This window comes from Ylistrum balloti, unplaced genomic scaffold, assembly GCF_031769215.1.
Source record: "Ylistrum balloti isolate Yb309-2 unplaced genomic scaffold, AGI_CSIRO_Ybal_v1 Utg369732, whole genome shotgun sequence".
Taxonomy (NCBI): Eukaryota; Metazoa; Mollusca; class Bivalvia; order Pectinida; family Pectinidae; genus Ylistrum; species Ylistrum balloti.
In genome coordinates, this window is record NW_026781946.1 from 247,154 (window position 1) to 266,196 (window position 19,043).

Below are 19,043 nucleotides of genomic sequence, written 5' to 3' on the forward strand. Positions count from 1 at the left end.
CTGTCAGTCTCTATCCTGATATACTGGTGGAATTGATAGAATATTCTGGTGAACCATGGACTACTACTGCTGAACAGTGTCACTGAAATCTCTACAAATCTGCGGATGATGTTGATTAGTCTCCCAACCTTGATGGTCAGCATACATGTCACAACTTTCTTGTTCATCCACTGAGGATCATTAACAAACTGAGAAGTGTGTTTATCAGATTGTGCTATCTCTTGTTGTTCTTTGCATGGTTGATCCTGTAAACAGACAGATGGAAAATGTAAACAATACTTATATAAAATGTATACCAAACACAAAACATCATCATCATCATCATCATCATCATTGTACCAATAACTATCAGTTGATTTAAAGTCAATTAAAAATCCTTTAATTATACTTTTATGTCTTTCCTTTCCAGACAATAACTACAAGTCCTTAAACAAGTAAACAATTAGAGTAACTACTTCGGGGCTATAATTTTTGATGGCATTATGAAACCTATAAATATTATTATTTAGAATTTTCGCATAAATTGAAGTTGACAAGTCTTGAATTATATCAAGTTTGGTAACTTTACAACACAAACTTAGTAATAACAGACAGATGTTTCAATACAATCACTGTTAGGCATACAACATATACAGGAACTGACTTATCACAAAATGAAACACAGATTTTTTGTTCACAGCAAATTAAAAAAAAATTATATACACAGCAGTTGACTTCTATAAACTTCAATAGACATTTAATTCTTTTTACATCTTAAGCAAATTAATTTCAAATTTTGTTAATTAACATCACTATGCTTCTAAACAGTAAATATGCAGTCAAATTTACTTACATAACAAGTGTCAATATTGGGTCTGAATCTGTGTACGCTAATTATCGCTGATTTACATCAATAAATATTTCTTTATCAATTTTCTAATATATGATACCTCTACCATGGTGAGCAAGTCTACAGCAATGCAAAGGTGTGATAAAGTTACAAACAACACAAGATAGATTCTTAAACTGAAGCAAGAGCCTGTGCAGAAATAATGCAGTACTCGTACATACATTTCTGTGCGCTAAGCTTGTGAAGAGTACATAAGGAGGGTCATGACCGGTGAATGTATAATAATTATATGTAATTTCCATAGAAAAGGGACACCAATGTTTCCCACATGCAGTGTTCACTGTTATATAAACTATCCCGTGAATAATGAGAAATAATAATTTAAAAAAAATCAATGAAATATAGAAATAAAAACAAAATCGTGCCTTCCTGTATTTCCTTGAGGAAATCACAAAACCTGGCAAAGTTAAAAGCAAAATTATAAAAGGCCGACCCGATAAAATTGCTGAGAAAAGATAATTTTTAAATAAAAAATAGAGATAAGGTAAGAAATTATGTGTTCAATAATACCAGGGTCCCAGCAACCTTTAGCTATAGTACTCAATAAATTACCCGGTCTCTGGAACTTACATAACATTAGTGAGTGGTTACATGTATTAGTACAGGAACCCTGGACATCCTCTGAGGGAGGCTAGGTTGTCTTCTACTAATCCAACATATTATACTAACTTTTCTTACATCATTGTTCATGGAGCTGACATAGAAAATCAATACATCAAATTGTCATTTCCAATGATTTTAATTATCAGTAGATATCTGATCAAAATAAAACACTAGTTATAGATATAAAGAGCCTTTTCATCAGTTTGTTTCAGTACTGAGGTAAATAACCATAAAAAAAAATAATAATCACATTCTTTTGGAAACAATTTAATGTGAAGATATCACTCTGGCACTGTCCCCTCTTGCTTGTTGAAGTGTGTTAAACTCTGAATTTAGAACAAATAGTAAACATTGCCTCCTGATATATGTAAATATGTGCTAGAAAATATCAATAAATAAACTTTGATGCAAATTTCTGACAAGTGAAATGTCCACTCCTATCTGGTAACAGAAACAAAACAATAAAACCATGATGACATTATTTCAACTTCTCTAGGGGTAGTTATCAACAATCAGATATATCAACACATGTATCAACAGAGATGTTGAACGAGATCCTAAATGTGCTCACTGAAACAAAGGGAGCTAATGTTGAATGAGATCATAAATGTACTGACTGAAGTCAAAGGGGATAACGTTTTTTTTAAAGAGATCCTTAGTCTGCTGACAAAGAAATAAAGTTGCACAAGACCCTAATTTTGCTAAGGACAAAGGAGATAAAGCTGTACAAGATCCACAATGTTCTGACTGAATCAAGGGAGATAAAGCTGTACAAGATCCACAATGTTCGGACTGAATCAAGGGAGATAAAGCTGTACAAAATCCTAAATCTGCTGACTGAATCAAGGGAGATAAAGCTACACAAGATCCCAATTTTGCAAAGGACAATGGAGTTAAGTTATATGAGATCCTAAATCTGCTGACTGAATCAAAGGTGATAAAGCTGTACAAGATCCAAAATAAAGCTGTACAAGATCCAAAATGTTCTGACAGAATCAAGGGAGATAAAGCTGTACAAGATCCTAAATCTGCTGACTGGGAGATAAAGTTGTATGAGGCATTCACCTTGAAAAAGCATCAGATTAAAATTCAAGAGAAGAAATCAAACTTTTCAACAGTCACCCAGAAAGACAACTAGTGTATGACAAGGATGCATCCTTAAGCTAGAGAATTTGAATCTCAACAATAGTTCAATCTATGTCAGCAAGCAAGAGGAGGTCATATAAAAGTTGTTCCTGAAACTAGCTTAGATCTGATCAATTAATTACTAGACATCATAAATACCCTACCTTTGTAACACTCATGTATGTGTTTCTCTGTGATCAACAAAACAATACTGGAATTTTTGTTTATTTCTCTAATGTCTAAATAAATCTCATATGAATTACATGTGATATTCCAAATTCCAAACCAACACACAAACAAGTGCCACTTCATTTTAAAATCTTCCAAATTATAGATGTAAATTTATCATTTATTGAAATTAGCAGTGATCTAATTTTTTTTTCAAAAAAGTAAAAAGAATGATTATGAATATGCAAATTAGCAGTGATATTAACATTCCCTCAGAAGATGCAGCAGGCAGTGGATATATACCTTGAAAACCACTCAACATACTCAGATTGTGTGGGTGGGTTGACATAGGGTATTTGATTGAGATAGAACTGCGGCCGGTTGCCAGCGTTTGTGGTATAGGAGAAACCACCGTAACCTTGACCCTGTTGCATGTTGACCACTGTGTTGCCCCGATTGAGACCCACACCATTACCATTTTCTGACCCTTTCGTTGTCCGTCGACGACCACCACCTACAAAACAACATAAAAATGCATAAGTAACATAAAAGTACATGACTGTATTTTGAACAGAAAGACAAACCTAAGAATTGTAATAATCTTTAAATGTTTTTTGTTTAGAAAATCTCCTATTCTAAATAAAAATAAAAGAAAATGGGGATAAATTAATAGTGAAAGTCATCTGCAAAATTTATTTGCTTAGAAAAAAGAATAATGTGTGATATAAATAGTAGATAAAAATAGACTTCATAAATAACCTAAATCTTTGGCTGACCAAGGAAATAATTATCTTTTAATTTACATTATATATACATATATAAACAATAGAAAGTAAATATAAATAAAATTACAAAATACCAATCATAGATGTGTGTGCATCATATAAAGAAAATATTGTGAAAATGATAAATTTTGTAAAACAATACTATATTTTATTAAAAAAAAAAAATGAGAGAAATACAAAAATATGCCTGTTCTGAAATGTGACTCTCATACCAATATTTTTATAAAACAAGATTAAAATTCTAAACAACTCATGATAACCTTGGGTGGTGCTTGGAATATTATGCTGAGACTAGCGATACCATAACCATTAACACTAATTTTACAGTAACCTTTGATTCGACTGACGCAATAACCTTTGACCTAATGATGTCATTAACTTTCATCCTATATTATTTTCATTATTTCAGCACTTGGCTGTACCACAAATTTCAATCTTTGTCAATTTTCAAATGCAAAATGTTAAAAAACTTACAGACAATGGGATAATTATCTAGTACATTATATTTCACAAATGTACAGATGTGTGTGACATACCAGCAGGACAAAATCTGGTGTCCGACAAATACTTACTATCCACAGAACTCATCACAGCAGCTTCATATATATATATACAGGGAACACATTTAAAGTCATGCAATGGAGTTAGAACAATCCATCCTCAAATACATGTTCACAAAGTAATACTTACCAGTACTGACCACTAAAAACAAAATGTGTAGCATTCAGCGATTTTTTCAATGTTCTAATATAGAAAACTAGGGAATAAAATCACACTTTCTGATTTTTTGAAATTTGTTTTCAGAAATAGAATTCCATATAAAGTAAAAATGTTGCCAATGTTACCAGGTTGGATACTGTATGGATGTATTACCAAGTGTAAAGTACGGAAATTTGCTAAAATAATTCAGACAGTCTTACACACGATCCTGTCAAGTTTACATCAATTTAATGACCTCAGGACCAACAGCTGTGAAAACTGTCATGTGAGCTGTCCAACCATCACCATGTCAAATTTGACACACAGAAAACCTAGACACATCAGAGCATTTCCATAAAGTTTTTAAAATCAGTTGCTGAATTCAAATACAGCATAAAACAATGAACACCACATTCTTGTGAAACATATGGTGTAGCAATTTCAATATCTAGTATGATCTTCTATTAGTTCAACTATTTTTCAAAAATGTTCTTTGTTCATATACCATAAACTCACCTCTTTGTAAGGATTCTGAAGGCTCATTGTCATACAACACTCCACCATTCCACATAGGAGAGGTCCCCAAGTTCATTGTGGTCACCTTGACCGGTACCTGAGCCTTGTACTGACTGATGCCAGGGAGTGTGCCATCTGATACTGGTCCCTGGGTAGTCATCACAGGCTGTATTGGGTTCACCAAAAAGTATACTTATCATACCATTAAACTCCGACATTCAAAGGGAGGTAATCAATTTAAATCATTGGGACAAAACTGCTAAAATGTAGTTAGATTGTTAATCTTCAAATTTATCTTACATAATTTTCAGTCTATGAATGTAATAGAATGTACCTGATCTGTTTAAAAATTTAAAAAAAAAAAAAAAAGTTATTAAATTCCTATAGAAAAAAAAACTCAAGTACATATTCTGACCTGCTGGTCCATGAAATAAAGTTCTGCCTTCGTTCGCTCCTCCTCACTGACTGGTAAACCATCAATCACTAGTAACTGCTTCAGCTTGTATACAAGTAAAGGACGATGCAGGTGTCGGCGTGCAGCCTGGAGGAGAAACCATGTACCTTATGTATGAATTACAGCTTTTTTTTTTGAAGAAAGTAGACACAGAAGTTGTTTTTATTATTTGAAAGTTTTCATTTTCAATGTTCTTGTGCATAAATTGAGACAATATTTTTCCATGGAATGAAGCGTCCATGAAATAGTAATTTTTGAAAAAGCATGAAAAAGTTGAACCCAAAGATGATTTTACAGTATTTAGTTAATGAAAACAACATGTAATTTATGTTTATCTTTATGATATTACTCTGATTAATTTGGGAAAAAAATATCTGCTTTAAAATAACAATGGTCAACCCATAATGTAATAGTGAACCTCTAGATAAAACTGTTGATACTCACAGCATTGTTGACAAGAGATATTTCAATCAAATTATTTAGGCCTTCCAGCTTCTGTAGTTCTGACACTTCCTGAAAATGTGAAAATCTATGTTACAATCTTTAGATAAAAGGAAAGACCATTCTGTTCCTTCAAATATCCTTAAAACAAAATTTAAACATCATACTTTGCTAACAGGATCGAACATCAAATTGACAATAGTTGTTGATAGCACCAATAAAATTCCCTGAATTACAGTGCCAGACCTATCTGTTTGGATTAGAACCAGTAATATCCCCTGAAATATAGTGCTAGACCCACCTGTTTGCGTTAGAACCAGGAATATCCACTGAATTTAACTGATTGACAGAAAACTCACTGTATATCGTTACAACCAGGAATGTCTTCTGACCTATACTGCTAGACCCACCTGTACACAGTTAGAACCAGGAATATCCCCTGACCTACACTGTTAGACAGAAAACTCACCTGTATACGGTTAGAACCAAGGTACATCCTCTGAAGGTGCTCCATACAGCTGAGATTTGACAGGTCCCGTATCCGGTTCTCCTCCAGGTGGAGCTCCTGTAGGTTCCACTGATTGGCAAATGACATCTCGGAGATGCTCTTGATCCTGTTCCTATCTAGCACTAGCTCCCGTAAATCATGTAGTCCTTCTATACCCTCTACCTTAGTGATATCATTTCCTGGAGAAGTATGAACAGCATTAAATCATTTTTGTTTGAACAATGATGTGCTGAAATGAAACACTAAACATTCCTTTATATCCTGTTAGAAATTCCAACTTGAATTGCATGTAAAGTATTGTTGTGTTTAAATTCACACAATCACAGGACCTTACAGTACCTCTTCTTAATAAGAAACAATTGACAGAATTTTCCTGTCCTTACATACACCACAACGTTGGTAAATACCCATGCCAATACTTTCTGGGAATCAAATACCCTTCTATCTTGTACTAGGAGTCAAACCAGTTCACTACTCACAACGTTTTACAGGACAGGTCACAATTACATGTAGGATGAGAAATTGTGCTTTAAACAAAATTATAAACACTTTCAAACAGAAAAACACAGAACTCTCTGAAATATGATGGAGATTTTTGCATGCCTAATCTTTTATGTGAAACACAAACAAACAAACAAAAAAAAAAAAAAAACTAAAACAAAACAAACATAAAACAAAACAAAAACAGAAAACCCCATTACAATCAGAATTAAGTGTTTGTAATACCAGATAGAATTTCAAATTCGAAGATTTCTAGTGCTTTAAGTCAAAATATCAAAAAATAAAATTTTCAAACAATACCATGTGCTTGTAAGTATAGAACACTATGTCATGTATCAGAAATACTGACAAGTAAATGGTCAAAGTGTAAACTCTGTAGACAAGATAGCTTGATATAATGATCAGATATAGAAACGTTCAGTATCTTGTGTGAGAGACAATGTCACTGATTTTTAAATTCTGGTTCTATTACAGTTCTGTCTAACACAATACTGTCAAGAGTGTTTGAAAACTGACCTTGGAGGAAGAGGGCCTTTAGTGAAGTTAGTCTGCTCAGCTGCAAAGTGGCCAAGTCCTTGATGCTGTTGTAACTGTTAAACAAAAAAAACTTTTTCATGTGACGTTTTATGAAAATTTGGACTGATTTGTCCTAGCATACATTTCTCATGAATATGTCATTGTGTTTATAAACATGCACCTACCCTAAATGTAGCACCTCCAGATTCTCCATAATAGGTGTCAGAGTTCCATCGTTAAGGAAGTCCAGATTCCTGACATTGGCCATGGTCACTGTGGTCTTCTGTTTTGCGACAGGTTTTGATTTTGGCATGATACACTCAATATGATTGTGGTTGAGACAAAGCACTCGTATGTTTGGTAGATGAATTAGGCCACTGAACGAGGTCAAATTGTTGTGTTCTAGGTTTACACTGGAAAGCACATCAAACACAGAATTAAAGTTCAGTAAAATATATCTTAAATATAATAATACACTGTGTATTGAAATTTCAAACAGATCTGGTGGATCAGCTTCATGTAAATGTTTTAGAATCCTGAGAGTATGAACAAAGATTGGAACATTTCATAGAAAAGAAATATAGTATTCTCTGTGTTTTATAATTCTATACAATTGGTGCCTAGTGATAGTTGGTCTAGCCCAAGTATCTTGTTCACTTTGTCTTCTCAAGCTGGAAGGGAGCATTACCTGCGCAGATTGATGAATGTGTCCCCTGCCCCAAGGTCAACAATTCTGATGGAACAGTTGGGAAGGTCAAGCTCTCGTACATCCTGGAAGTTGGAATGGCTAAGTTTCTCTGCAACAAAGTCTGGAGTGAGGCGACCTCCAAACGTGTCTTTGGCCATGCTTCCTTCTGTAGCCTCCTAACAATGATACGAGTGTTAAGGTTTTGAATGGCATGAAGAATTTACAAAATTCTAAAGAAATATCATAATTTATGATAACTGTGATTCAAGAGAAATGGGCTTCCACTGAACTGGTTACATTTCTGTGAAATGTTGACTGTGTATATACTAATATTGGTCATTGCACTATCACATGCATGTGGCATGTTAAAATATAGGTAATTGAAAAATTATTGATTGACAACAGGAGATAAGTAAAGGTTAACATGCTTGTCTACTGATTTAATGTATCACAACCTGAGTAAAAAAAGGTTAAACATGCAAGAATGCATTGCATCAACACATACTATGAAGAATCCTGGCATGCACTGTGAATGGTTATCAATACGTGTACATGTAAAGGGCATGTAAAATTGCAGCTTTTGGTTATGAATGGTGAATTATGGGGCTGGGGGTTTGCATGCAAGGCCATCGTGTCATGAGTATAACACAAAGTCAGCACACAGTTACAGAGATTCCATATATATCTCTGGTACAATGTAAAACTTAGTTAACTTTCTAATTTTTATTGTGATGTATGTAAATTGTAAAAAAAAATACATTTCCTTTGCAATATCAATATATACATATATTTTAGCTTAAACTATTACTATTTAAGTACAAATTTCACTTTATTTTGTTACCTATGCAAAAAAAAAAAGATAAAACAATGTTTTATTTCATGTATTAAGATGTAAAATTTCTACTGAACTTTTGATAAAATAAATGTGTAAACACGAACTTATTCACCTGTTCTCAATATATATCAGTAATAAAAGCTAAATATGTTACTGGAGCCATCATCTGTTAGAGACCCTATGAAAATTAGTCCTGTACCTACTTCATTGCCCGTATCTCCCGTTAACACAATGTGTTTGTAAGCCTGTACTTCCATAAAAAACACCAGTACCATTGTCACCACACACCATTGTCATTTAACTTAACCCTATCTACAATTAGTAGCTCTTCCTTTTCAATAAAGAATAATAATAAAAAATAATAATAATTTCATTTACATCTTATAAAACTACTTTATTTCACAAGGAATATCTTTTAATGGTCAGGTAATATTCACTAAGCAAACTTAATCCCCAAACAATTAATCATTAGAGTTGTCCGAGCATTTTCTGATGAATTAGTAACATCCACGAGTACAGAAAGCAGAACTTTGTATTAATATTACTGGTGCTTTACAAAGCGTGAGTGGCTGAAGGTAGGAGCACTTCACAACTCTTACCAACAAAGTTTTGTCACGCACAAATTTCATAGCACTGAAATATGGCCTGTCCATCAACTTAAGAGCTGAGGGCTTCACTTTCTGAAATTGTTAACCATTTATTGAAGAATAAGAAACAAAACTTATTTTTAAAAAAAGTTGATAAAATATGAAAGTTTTTACTAACGAAAAAGCCCAGATTACTATGTATTGTAAGTCAGTTTGATATGGAAGAAACCATTGGTCACCAGATAGAAAAGTGTTAAATTTTACAGAGCTCCCATTATTTCATTTCAACATTGATATTTAGAGATATTCCTATTTACGAGAATCTGACTTGTGTATAACTGTCTGTATTGACTCTTGCTGGTGTTTGTGAACAATGTAAATGAAAGTAAACATGTCTAGGGACTTTTTTGTGGCTGAATTAGTGAATATGACTGTGCTGGACACTTTAGGAAAAATGCATGCCAAATAAAAAAAAAAGTGAAGATTAATCATAAAGAATGCAGAGACATGCACAAGCAGATTACATCCAGTGCAGTGTCAAAGGTCAAACAGAATGAAAGATTAAGTGACAAAGGTCATTCACAAACACACAGGCACAGTGGAAAAGTCCAAAACACAACACAATCCAAGGTACAGTGTGTTAAAGGCCAAAAGACAATCCGAGCTATGGTGTGTTAAAGGTCATGGTGTGATCCCAGGTACAGTGTCAAAGTTCAATACACATACACTGGTAAAGTGTAAAAAGTAAAAACATACCTGGTAATCACATATACAGTGTCAAAGATCACCACACATTCACAATTACAGTGTCAAAGGTCAAAACATAATTACACATTTAGTGATAAAGATTACAGTCTGATACATTAGTCTAACAGACCTGAAAACAGGACAGTACTTTTACACATCAAAGCACAGAGACTTGTTATGGAGGTATTATAAGAATTCCAAGGTGTAAGATAATTAATGATTAAACAAGAACTCATATGGGAAGATACATGAAGTTCATTCAGTACAAATTTAACTAAAAATGATTGAAGATATAAACTAATATAACCCATTCAAAGAATAAACCTTTCTTAAAATGTTGCACAATAGCATATGAATTATCTAGTCTAGCCCAACATTTGTCAGAGTCTACGAAATCAGGCCTAACATTTTTAAAGAGCCCATGTAAGTTTGTCAGGTCAAGAAATTACCAATATAACACAATGTCTGTGAAACCTTGTCCCAGCCTAACAATACAGTCTGTGAAACCTTGTCCCACCCTAACACTACAGTCTATAAAATCTTGTCACAGCCTAACACTACAGTGTGTGAAACCTTGTCCTACCTTAACACTACAGCCTGTGAAATCTTGTTACATCCTAACACTACATTTTGTGAGACCTTGTTACATCCTAACACTACAGTCTGTGAAACCTTGTCCCATCCTAATACTTCTCACACTGTCTGTGAAATCTTGTCTTAGTGTAACACTACAGCCTGTGAAATCTTTCCATGGCCTAACACTACAGTCTGTGAAACCTTGTCCCATCCTAATACTTCTCACACTGTCTGTGAAATCTTGTCTTAGTGTCTGTGAAACCTTGTCCCATCCTAATACTTCTCACACTGTCTGTGAAATCTTGTCTTAGTGTAACACTACAGCCTGTGAAACCTTGTCCCATCCTAATACTTCTCACACTGTCTGTGAAATCTTGTCTTAGTGTAACACTACAGCCTGTGAAATCTTTTCATGGCCTACATCAGAGTCTGTGAAACCTTGTCCCATCCTAATACTTCTCACACAGTCTGTGAAATCTGACTAAGCCTATCAATTCTTACACAGTTTGTGAAATTTGGTAAGGTCCATCACTTCTCACATAGTCCATGAAGACTTCTTGGTCTCAAACACTTCTCACATAGCGCATGAAATCGTGTTGAGCTTAAGAACTTTCAAAAAGGGAAGTACACTTGAGTTAGTAATACTACAATGACCTGTGAAATGATACATACTACAATCTACTTAAGCAAATGGACAAGAAAGCTCACCGACTGGCCCACTTTCTTCATGATCTAGACAGTACATTGAAGTACACATCATCACTACATAAGTTAGGCAAGCATGTACACAATGTCATCAACTCCACAGAAGTTTGGTAAACTCCATTACACTATATCAATTATCATCAACTGTAGGTAAGTTAGGAAGGTAGGCTAGAACATTCAAGTATGTTATGTTAGCAGTGTCATCAATTTGACAGTTGGTAAATTCAAAGCCAAAATGTCAATGATTCCAAATGCATTTATCATGTACATTTACAATGTGATCAATTCAACAGAATGGCTTGTCTAGGTGATGAATGTTAGATTGTTAAAAGTTTTAAGGCATACACTGCAAGCCAGAAAGTGGGAAATATATATATATATGTATATCGTGAAATTACTTGTATTATTTTGTCGTTTTCATTTTCCTATTGCAGCTATGATATTTATGCCATATTTGGTCAGTTGCACTAAATCAAACACTAGACTTTTAAAAGGCATACTAAATCCTTACTAAAAGGAAGTCTAAAAACGTTCTGCTAGTAAATGCTTCTGCTCCGTGTCCTGAAAGCTAAATTCCTGAATAAAATCATATCCGACCTCACTAACAAAAATCTACCTGACAAGAAGCAAGAGACATCTACGCCATATTGTGAAAAAGGAAAATCATAATAACCAACCTGCATGAAAGAAAGTATTCATTACTGCAGTTATTTAATGAGGGAAGAGTAGATTGATATGGAGGATAAGGAGTAATTAGGCTGTTAGCCACACTTCACATCAGCCCAATAATAACACAGAACAAGAAAGTGATGTGATTTGTAGGACTTACAATAGCTACGCCATCCAATGCTTTCAGGTTCTTTAGATGGTAAATGACAAACAGGCGGTAATTGTCTATCTCTGTGGCCACGGGGTTACCAAACAAGTCCAGAATAACCAAACTGGATAGCACCTGAAAAAGGAACAAAACATCATTGTTACTATTGGGGTAAATATGAATGGAATCTGTTGAGAGATTCTCAAGATATGATGTTGATTCGGAATGTGACAGGAAAAAAAAAATCAGCTTTGAATTACTGTCACATCAATTTCAGACATCTAATGATTGTGTGTATGAAGTAGAACGGATATGTAATGAATACTATTCAGACTTACAAACTATTCAATAACTCTCCCCAAATACTTTGAACTTCTGGATTGAGACATACAAAAGAGGGGCACATAACTGGCTCATGATTACTTGTAACTGGTGAACGAAAACATAACTTCTCTGATAGAATTGTAAATCATGATACCAACCTTTAGGTAGAACACCTCTCTCACACTGTAGATGAGATTATTGCCGACATAGAGCTCGACTAGACTCGACATCTTCTGCATCCCAGCCAGTGAAATCAGTTTGTTGTTCTCCATAGATAAGTACACCAGCAGTAACAGGAACTGTAGGCCAGCGTTCTCCACTGAGGTGATATAGTTGTTGCCCAAACTCAGTCTTCGCAGATTTACCAGTTTAGAGATTCCTTCCAGTCGGGCTATACAGTTGTTCTCCAGGGACAGCTCCTCCAAACTTGTACACTGGTCTAGGCCCTGTTATACAATATGGTGTACCCTTTGGTGATTTTAAGTATACATTAGAAGGACAATGGCTGTTTCAGTAAGATGACGACATCATTTAGATTGTGAAAGGGCACATGAATTGATAGCTAATACTTTTCTCGTATGTCCCTTTGTATACTCTGTACAGTTATTAGTCTATTTAGACCAATCTTGTTTCTGTGATATATGATATATCTTTAAGACACAATGACTTACCTCTATCTTGGTGATATCGTTGTTGTTGAAGGAGGCAAATCTGAGGTTATCCATCCGCTCTAGGCCAGACAGTTTTGTGATGTGTTGATTATCCATGTTCAGTGTCGTTACCTGACCAATGTCAATGTCACATCAAATTAAATGTTTCACAATCAATATCATATCGAGATAAACGTCAAAAACACTCTTTACAGTTGATCAGTCTTTATTTTTAGCTTTTACCTATTTTTATTGAATTGTACATGTAGTTACATAGTGTAAAATTCTATCTATAGTTGGACTCAAATTTTACACATTTTACAAATATACATTTGTTTTGGAACTTGCTTTCCTGGATAAATCGTCTTAATAAAATCTGTTAATCATTTCAAGGTCATACAAAGGACATGCACAAATTCCTTGATTAAGAGTAAACAAGAAATCAATGAAAGTAAACACCTCACAAAAACTGAAGATTTTCATGTGTTCCCTAATTAGCTTTAGGATATACCAGGTATGTTACATTGCTGATTTGTATCAAAGTCATCTCCCATAAAAACATTTAATCAATGTTAGCCGTTTACTGAGAGAAGTATACAGTGGTTACCAAATGCTTGTAAAGATACTGAAAGTATCATCAGTGTAAGTGGCATTCATCAAAGATAATTGTATTTTATACGGTTTGTAACTCTTTGGGAAAGGAAATTCTTCATGTAACTATAAGTGGCATAACACCTTAACATAACTTACAATTAATGGCAAAACTAGTAACAAAATGTGTGTTATGAGAAATTCAGTTTAAATGAAGAAAAACACTTATCTCTTGATTTCTTCCACTGTTGAATTTAATACCTAAGTCTATTTCAAAAGATATTTATGGAATAGATCATTTGCTCTGACTTCTTTAAATGTACAACAGATAGCAGTTTACCTTGCTGTACCACACACTATCTGATTCTCCAAACTTTTCAGGTTTTAATCGACTCATTTTCTCTAGTATTTGAGCTACAGCCTGTAAATTTAAAGAGCGTGGCTTTGATTCGTCTGTTCGGCCATGAGTCAGGAGAGACAATTGAGAAATCCTTGATCCTGCTGCAACCCTCAGAGCTGATGTTGCCTCATTTTCTGTCACAGCTGATCCATCTAGCAAGGTCAAAGACTTCAGGCGACCAATCACTCTTAACCTTAGATTTTCAGGCTGATGACGAAAGCAAAACAACAAAATGCCTTTTGATACGATAAAAGTTAAAGAGTGGGTGTCATTTCAAAGACATAATTAATCAGATTTTTTTTGTCTTGAGATAGTATGATGTATCTTTGTGACCTGATGTAGTGGCTCCAATCCAAACACTAATGATTAAAGTTCATTTCAAATTAATTACTTTACATTTAAATCAGAATAGACTGTTTACTAACAGATAGATAACCTTATTAATTTGTGCAGCCAGTTGATATTGACGACCCACCTTTTGCCAGTTGTTGTTTCGAAGGTCAAGTGTCACAAGATTACAGATATGCTTTCTGAGAATCGACAACTCATCCCTTGTATGTAACAACTTATTCCAGCTCAGATCCAGAAACTTCAATTTGTACATATTCTGTAAAAAAGGTGATTCATAATCCACATAATACTATATTCAGTGTATTGACTGAGTCCATCACAACAACAGCCTTATGGTTTTTAACTATTTAAAAAAGTGACAATATCTTTAAATTTTAATAAAAAATACATAAAAATTGACAAAGACTTAAAACTTCAGTATATATATATATTTTTTGAAAAATCAACCATTTGACTATAATTGTATGTGAGATAACGATAAAAAACCAAACATTGTTTCATTTTTTAAATAATTTTCAATGCACATCAGCTGCTCAATTTGTTTTCATTAGAATTTTATAGAAGCTGAACTTTTTTTGTTTACCTTCATTCCCTCTAATGTTGAAATTTTGTTGAAACTTGCATCCAAATATTCCAGACCCTGGAAAAGAACCAGACAAGTCAAGTTGATTTTGTTAGAAACTAGATGAAATTACTACACAGAACGGCTTCTGAGGCCTATTGTATCACTTTGGTAACACAATTTTCTGCCTTTTAACTACTTTCCTTTAACTATCAGCTACAGAGAAATATTTGTCATTCAACATTCTGTGTCTTTGTAGCCTTCCAAAATGAAATGCATTTGTTTTGAGGAGAGCTTGTCCTCTCATTTGATATTTAGTTACTATAAAAATAACACTGATTCTGAAATAAATTCAGATTACCTTATATAGCTTGGGCAAATTTTCCCTTTTTCAAAATATTCTCTTACCGTATAAGCCAAGTCATCAAGCTTGGTAAGGTCATTGAAACTGACCACTAGTCTACGAAGGGACTTGAGAGCTTGCAAGGATCGCAGCTTTGTTAGACCATTACCATGTAAGTTTAGGACTGTAATGTTGTCTAAAGAATCTGTATTAGCAGTCTTCAACAGTAGTTCTTCTGTTAAACCAACCATTCTGAAATGCAGTAAACATTATCACTTTAGTGATGTCAAGTTTACCATCCAAAGGCAAAATATTCCAACTTAAATAGTGTCAAGCATTATATACCAAAATTAATTTCAAATAAATTGTGTTAGAAGCATGGATTTGAAATAAGAAATAAGTTGGAGATATGTCCTTTGATCTCTCAGATTAAGTCAAACTGCTTCTGGTATTGCAATTGATTTAAAGTTTTTATCAGACAGGAAAAAAGTATCTGTTCATTCTTACAATATGGTAGACATCTGAAGTCTACAACATAGAAATAATGATCTATCTGTTGGATCATTTCTACCTTGGTCTTGTCATCTGCTGAAAAGCCGAAATGTCATAACAGTGGATACTAAATAAACAAATAAAAAAATAAAGAATTAAATAAATACCTTGGTCTTTGTTTTGCGACAGGTTCCAAATTGAGAACATCTTCATCTGTCTGCTTCTCCTCCTCCCCATGTGGCACAGCTGGCAACTTACATTCGCGATTGTCTAGCAGCAGGTCATTAAAGTAAGAAAATGGCGATCTGGGTCGGAACTGTGTACCAAAGAAACTTAATTAATCACCAAAATTAGACAAAATAATTATTGTTAGATTTCATAATCTATTTCAGTCAAATAGAGTTTATGTATATATATATATAGTGTGTGCTATATGTCCAATTTTTATAACTAGGTAAGTAAATTTTGACAAATATAACAAGTCAACAAAATACAAGTTATTAAATTTTCACATGACATTGTAAGTTACCTAAAACAATCTAAAAGTGTTAGGAAAACTTATATAATTTCCTAATTAAAGACTTAAAATTCAGCAAACAAAACTGAACCTACCTTTGTTATATACTCAAATTCCACAATGTATTCAGGCAGCACTAACTCATTGTCAAATATGTACCATTCACATTGTCTAGAGCTGCATTCACAAGAGTTAGACCCATCACCATGTGATTCTGAAATAACAGCATCAGTGCCAGTCTGGTAAGATATCTGGAATTTACTTTGTATCAGCTTCAGACTAAATCATTTTGTGTTAACAAATACACTATTTCAAATATTTTCTTTCCAAATATATTACACCATAAGATAATAGATGAGATGCATTTTTTTAATATTGTTTGAAATGTCTACTTGTAAACAATTCATTCTTAAAGGCTTTGCTTTCAAATTTTGTTGCTTCAAGTCAATGAGGAAGATATTTGAATATACACAAGTACTGTCAGTGTTTCATTTTTCTTTTGGATAAATTATACAAGGAAATCTAAGCTTTAGATTAAGAAAAAGTCTGATTTCATGAATTTTTGGATTTCTTGGATGAAAGAAACTTTAGAGAATTAAAGAAAATTGATTTAGTATTTGATATTTACCAATGCCTTGGCACATTTTCCTAGGTTTAAATACAGCATCAATTTTTGGATATGACGACCTTGTTATTCTGAGGAAGTAAAACAAATTTCTCTTACTAATGTATAAAATGTACATCAAAAGACAAAGCTAAAATTGTGTATCATAATTTCTCACCCTTTTTGTACAACCTTAGAAAATGAGTAAGTATAGTCTACTTTAAAACTGATGAAGATTGTCAATGCGATATGATGACACTATACCTCATACTATGACCCATAGGGTCAGAATTCAAAGACGAAAAAAAATTAAAAAAATATTGTGGTAGGGTATTCAGATTTGTCCAATATTACAAGAGTATATCAACTAAGTGTTGGAATTCTCCTGTGGTATAGCAATTTATATTTATATTTTTTTCTCTCTCTACTATGTTACACTTACTGTCGATCATCCATGGCCTTGACACTTTTACCCAAGTACACCTTTGAGATTATCAGCTGACCTGAAATTTATACATTATAAATCAGATTAATTGAATAAACATTTCCATAACAAAAATGTCATTTCTTTGACAAATCAAAGTATCTGAGGTTGCTATCATCCTTCAGAAAGCAATCAAATGGTTTAAATTCAAAACAATTTTTGTGAAAATCTGAACTTAATAAAATACTATGTCACATTGAAATATCTTGCCAACTTCCAGAAGTAAAGTTACATTGTTTATCAAGTCCACTACTAAACTGACCATATCTAAATGGACAGGCATCTACATTACTGGAGGCCTTTGTGAGATGTTTGATGCGGTGTCGGTCAGCCAGACTTAGGCTGTTACTGAGAGGCACTGCTCCATCACGTCCCAGGTCCTGAAATATATGCATGTCATTAAATTCAGATAAAAAGAAGAAACTTCTGTGTTGGGCTCACTCCTATTAATTTTATATAGTTTATTTCAAATAAAAAAATACAACCGATTTTGAAATAAAAAAGCAGAAAAGCACTCCTAAAAATCAACTGAAATCAACAATACCCTTAACCACAGCTGATATTCAATGCTAATATTTGTGCAATATGCAAACAAAATTTTTATATGAGCTCTATGTCAAACACCTATGACAATGTGACATTATGAACTTGTTTGTGTTGAAGTCAACATCTTTCTCTGATACTCTCCACAACAACTACAGATTAACCCACCTTATAGGTGTTGGAGTCCATATAACCTTCCTCTAGCACCCTCATTGGTTCTTGTACTCCTCCTAGTAGTAATGGATCCCACATCCAAAACAAGTATTCCAATTGCTTCTTATAGGATGTGTTTCTGCAAAAAGATATCCACGTTTAATAAAAATCCTTTTCTATAGTGCAAAAGCAGCAAAGCAATACATCAAATTACCTTACACGGCTTGTTTTAAACAGAAGCGATGTTTTTGTTACTCCTGCACTACACTGTGGACAGCAGATAAATCATAGACAGGATCATTCGACAGACAGAAATACTGTGACATATATGCAAGTTTCCTGAAAGAAGGGACGTGTTGGTGATGATAGACAGATATGGTTAACACCTTATATGCCTCCTGTAAAATATCACTGCATTAAAAACAAGGTCTGCTGAAAAGAAATCAAAGGAAACATATATAGGAAATTTGAGAATGAACCATCTAATCCTTCTCAAGAAAAAACGATAACAAACTTTTATAAGCAAAATCCAAGATGGCCACCTGTTGCCTATTTTGTTTTCTGATCAGTCCCAAAATAAAAAGCGCACTAGGTATAGTCAAAATTTAAGATGGCAGCCTGTTAAGCGTTTTTCTAGTCAGTCTTAATATCAAAGGAGCACAAGTAGGGACCTGGGGGAACTTACATATGAAATCTGTGAAAGACCCTTTCAGTACTTCCGTAGAAGTAGTGATAACAAACTTTCAGTCAAAATCCAAGATGGCTGCTTGTCAGCCCTTTTGATTTCCTGATCAGTCCCAAAATCAAAAGGGCACAACAAGGGATCAAGAAAAATCAAGGTACGAATTTTGAGAATTATCCATCCATCA

At 33.8% G+C, this 19,043-nt stretch overlaps 1 protein-coding gene across 1 annotated transcript in view; it reads right to left on the reverse strand.

The window, feature by feature from the left end:
• Positions 1–201: 201 nt before the first annotated feature.
• LOC132543003 (leucine-rich repeat-containing protein 9-like) overlaps positions 202–19,043 on the reverse strand; it is a 31,879-nt gene continuing 13,037 nt past the window's right edge. The window contains exons 12-35 of the mRNA XM_060206456.1: positions 18,190–18,313; positions 17,741–17,858; positions 17,437–17,497; positions 17,019–17,086; positions 16,486–16,604; positions 16,041–16,189; positions 15,447–15,633; positions 15,060–15,116; positions 14,601–14,732; positions 14,066–14,332; positions 13,156–13,266; positions 12,643–12,930; positions 12,173–12,295; positions 9,328–9,408; positions 7,894–8,069; positions 7,391–7,618; positions 7,206–7,279; positions 6,150–6,367; positions 5,684–5,752; positions 5,201–5,326; positions 4,786–4,951; positions 4,261–4,272; positions 3,089–3,299; positions 202–245 (exon numbers count right to left, since the gene is read on the reverse strand). Coding sequence (XP_060062439.1) covers positions 215–245; positions 3,089–3,299; positions 4,261–4,272; positions 4,786–4,951; positions 5,201–5,326; positions 5,684–5,752; positions 6,150–6,367; positions 7,206–7,279; positions 7,391–7,618; positions 7,894–8,069; positions 9,328–9,408; positions 12,173–12,295; positions 12,643–12,930; positions 13,156–13,266; positions 14,066–14,332; positions 14,601–14,732; positions 15,060–15,116; positions 15,447–15,633; positions 16,041–16,189; positions 16,486–16,604; positions 17,019–17,086; positions 17,437–17,497; positions 17,741–17,858; positions 18,190–18,313 — 3,196 coding nt within the window. The 3' untranslated portion in view covers positions 202–214. The remainder of the gene's footprint in view (positions 246–3,088; positions 3,300–4,260; positions 4,273–4,785; positions 4,952–5,200; positions 5,327–5,683; positions 5,753–6,149; positions 6,368–7,205; positions 7,280–7,390; positions 7,619–7,893; positions 8,070–9,327; positions 9,409–12,172; positions 12,296–12,642; positions 12,931–13,155; positions 13,267–14,065; positions 14,333–14,600; positions 14,733–15,059; positions 15,117–15,446; positions 15,634–16,040; positions 16,190–16,485; positions 16,605–17,018; positions 17,087–17,436; positions 17,498–17,740; positions 17,859–18,189; positions 18,314–19,043) is intronic.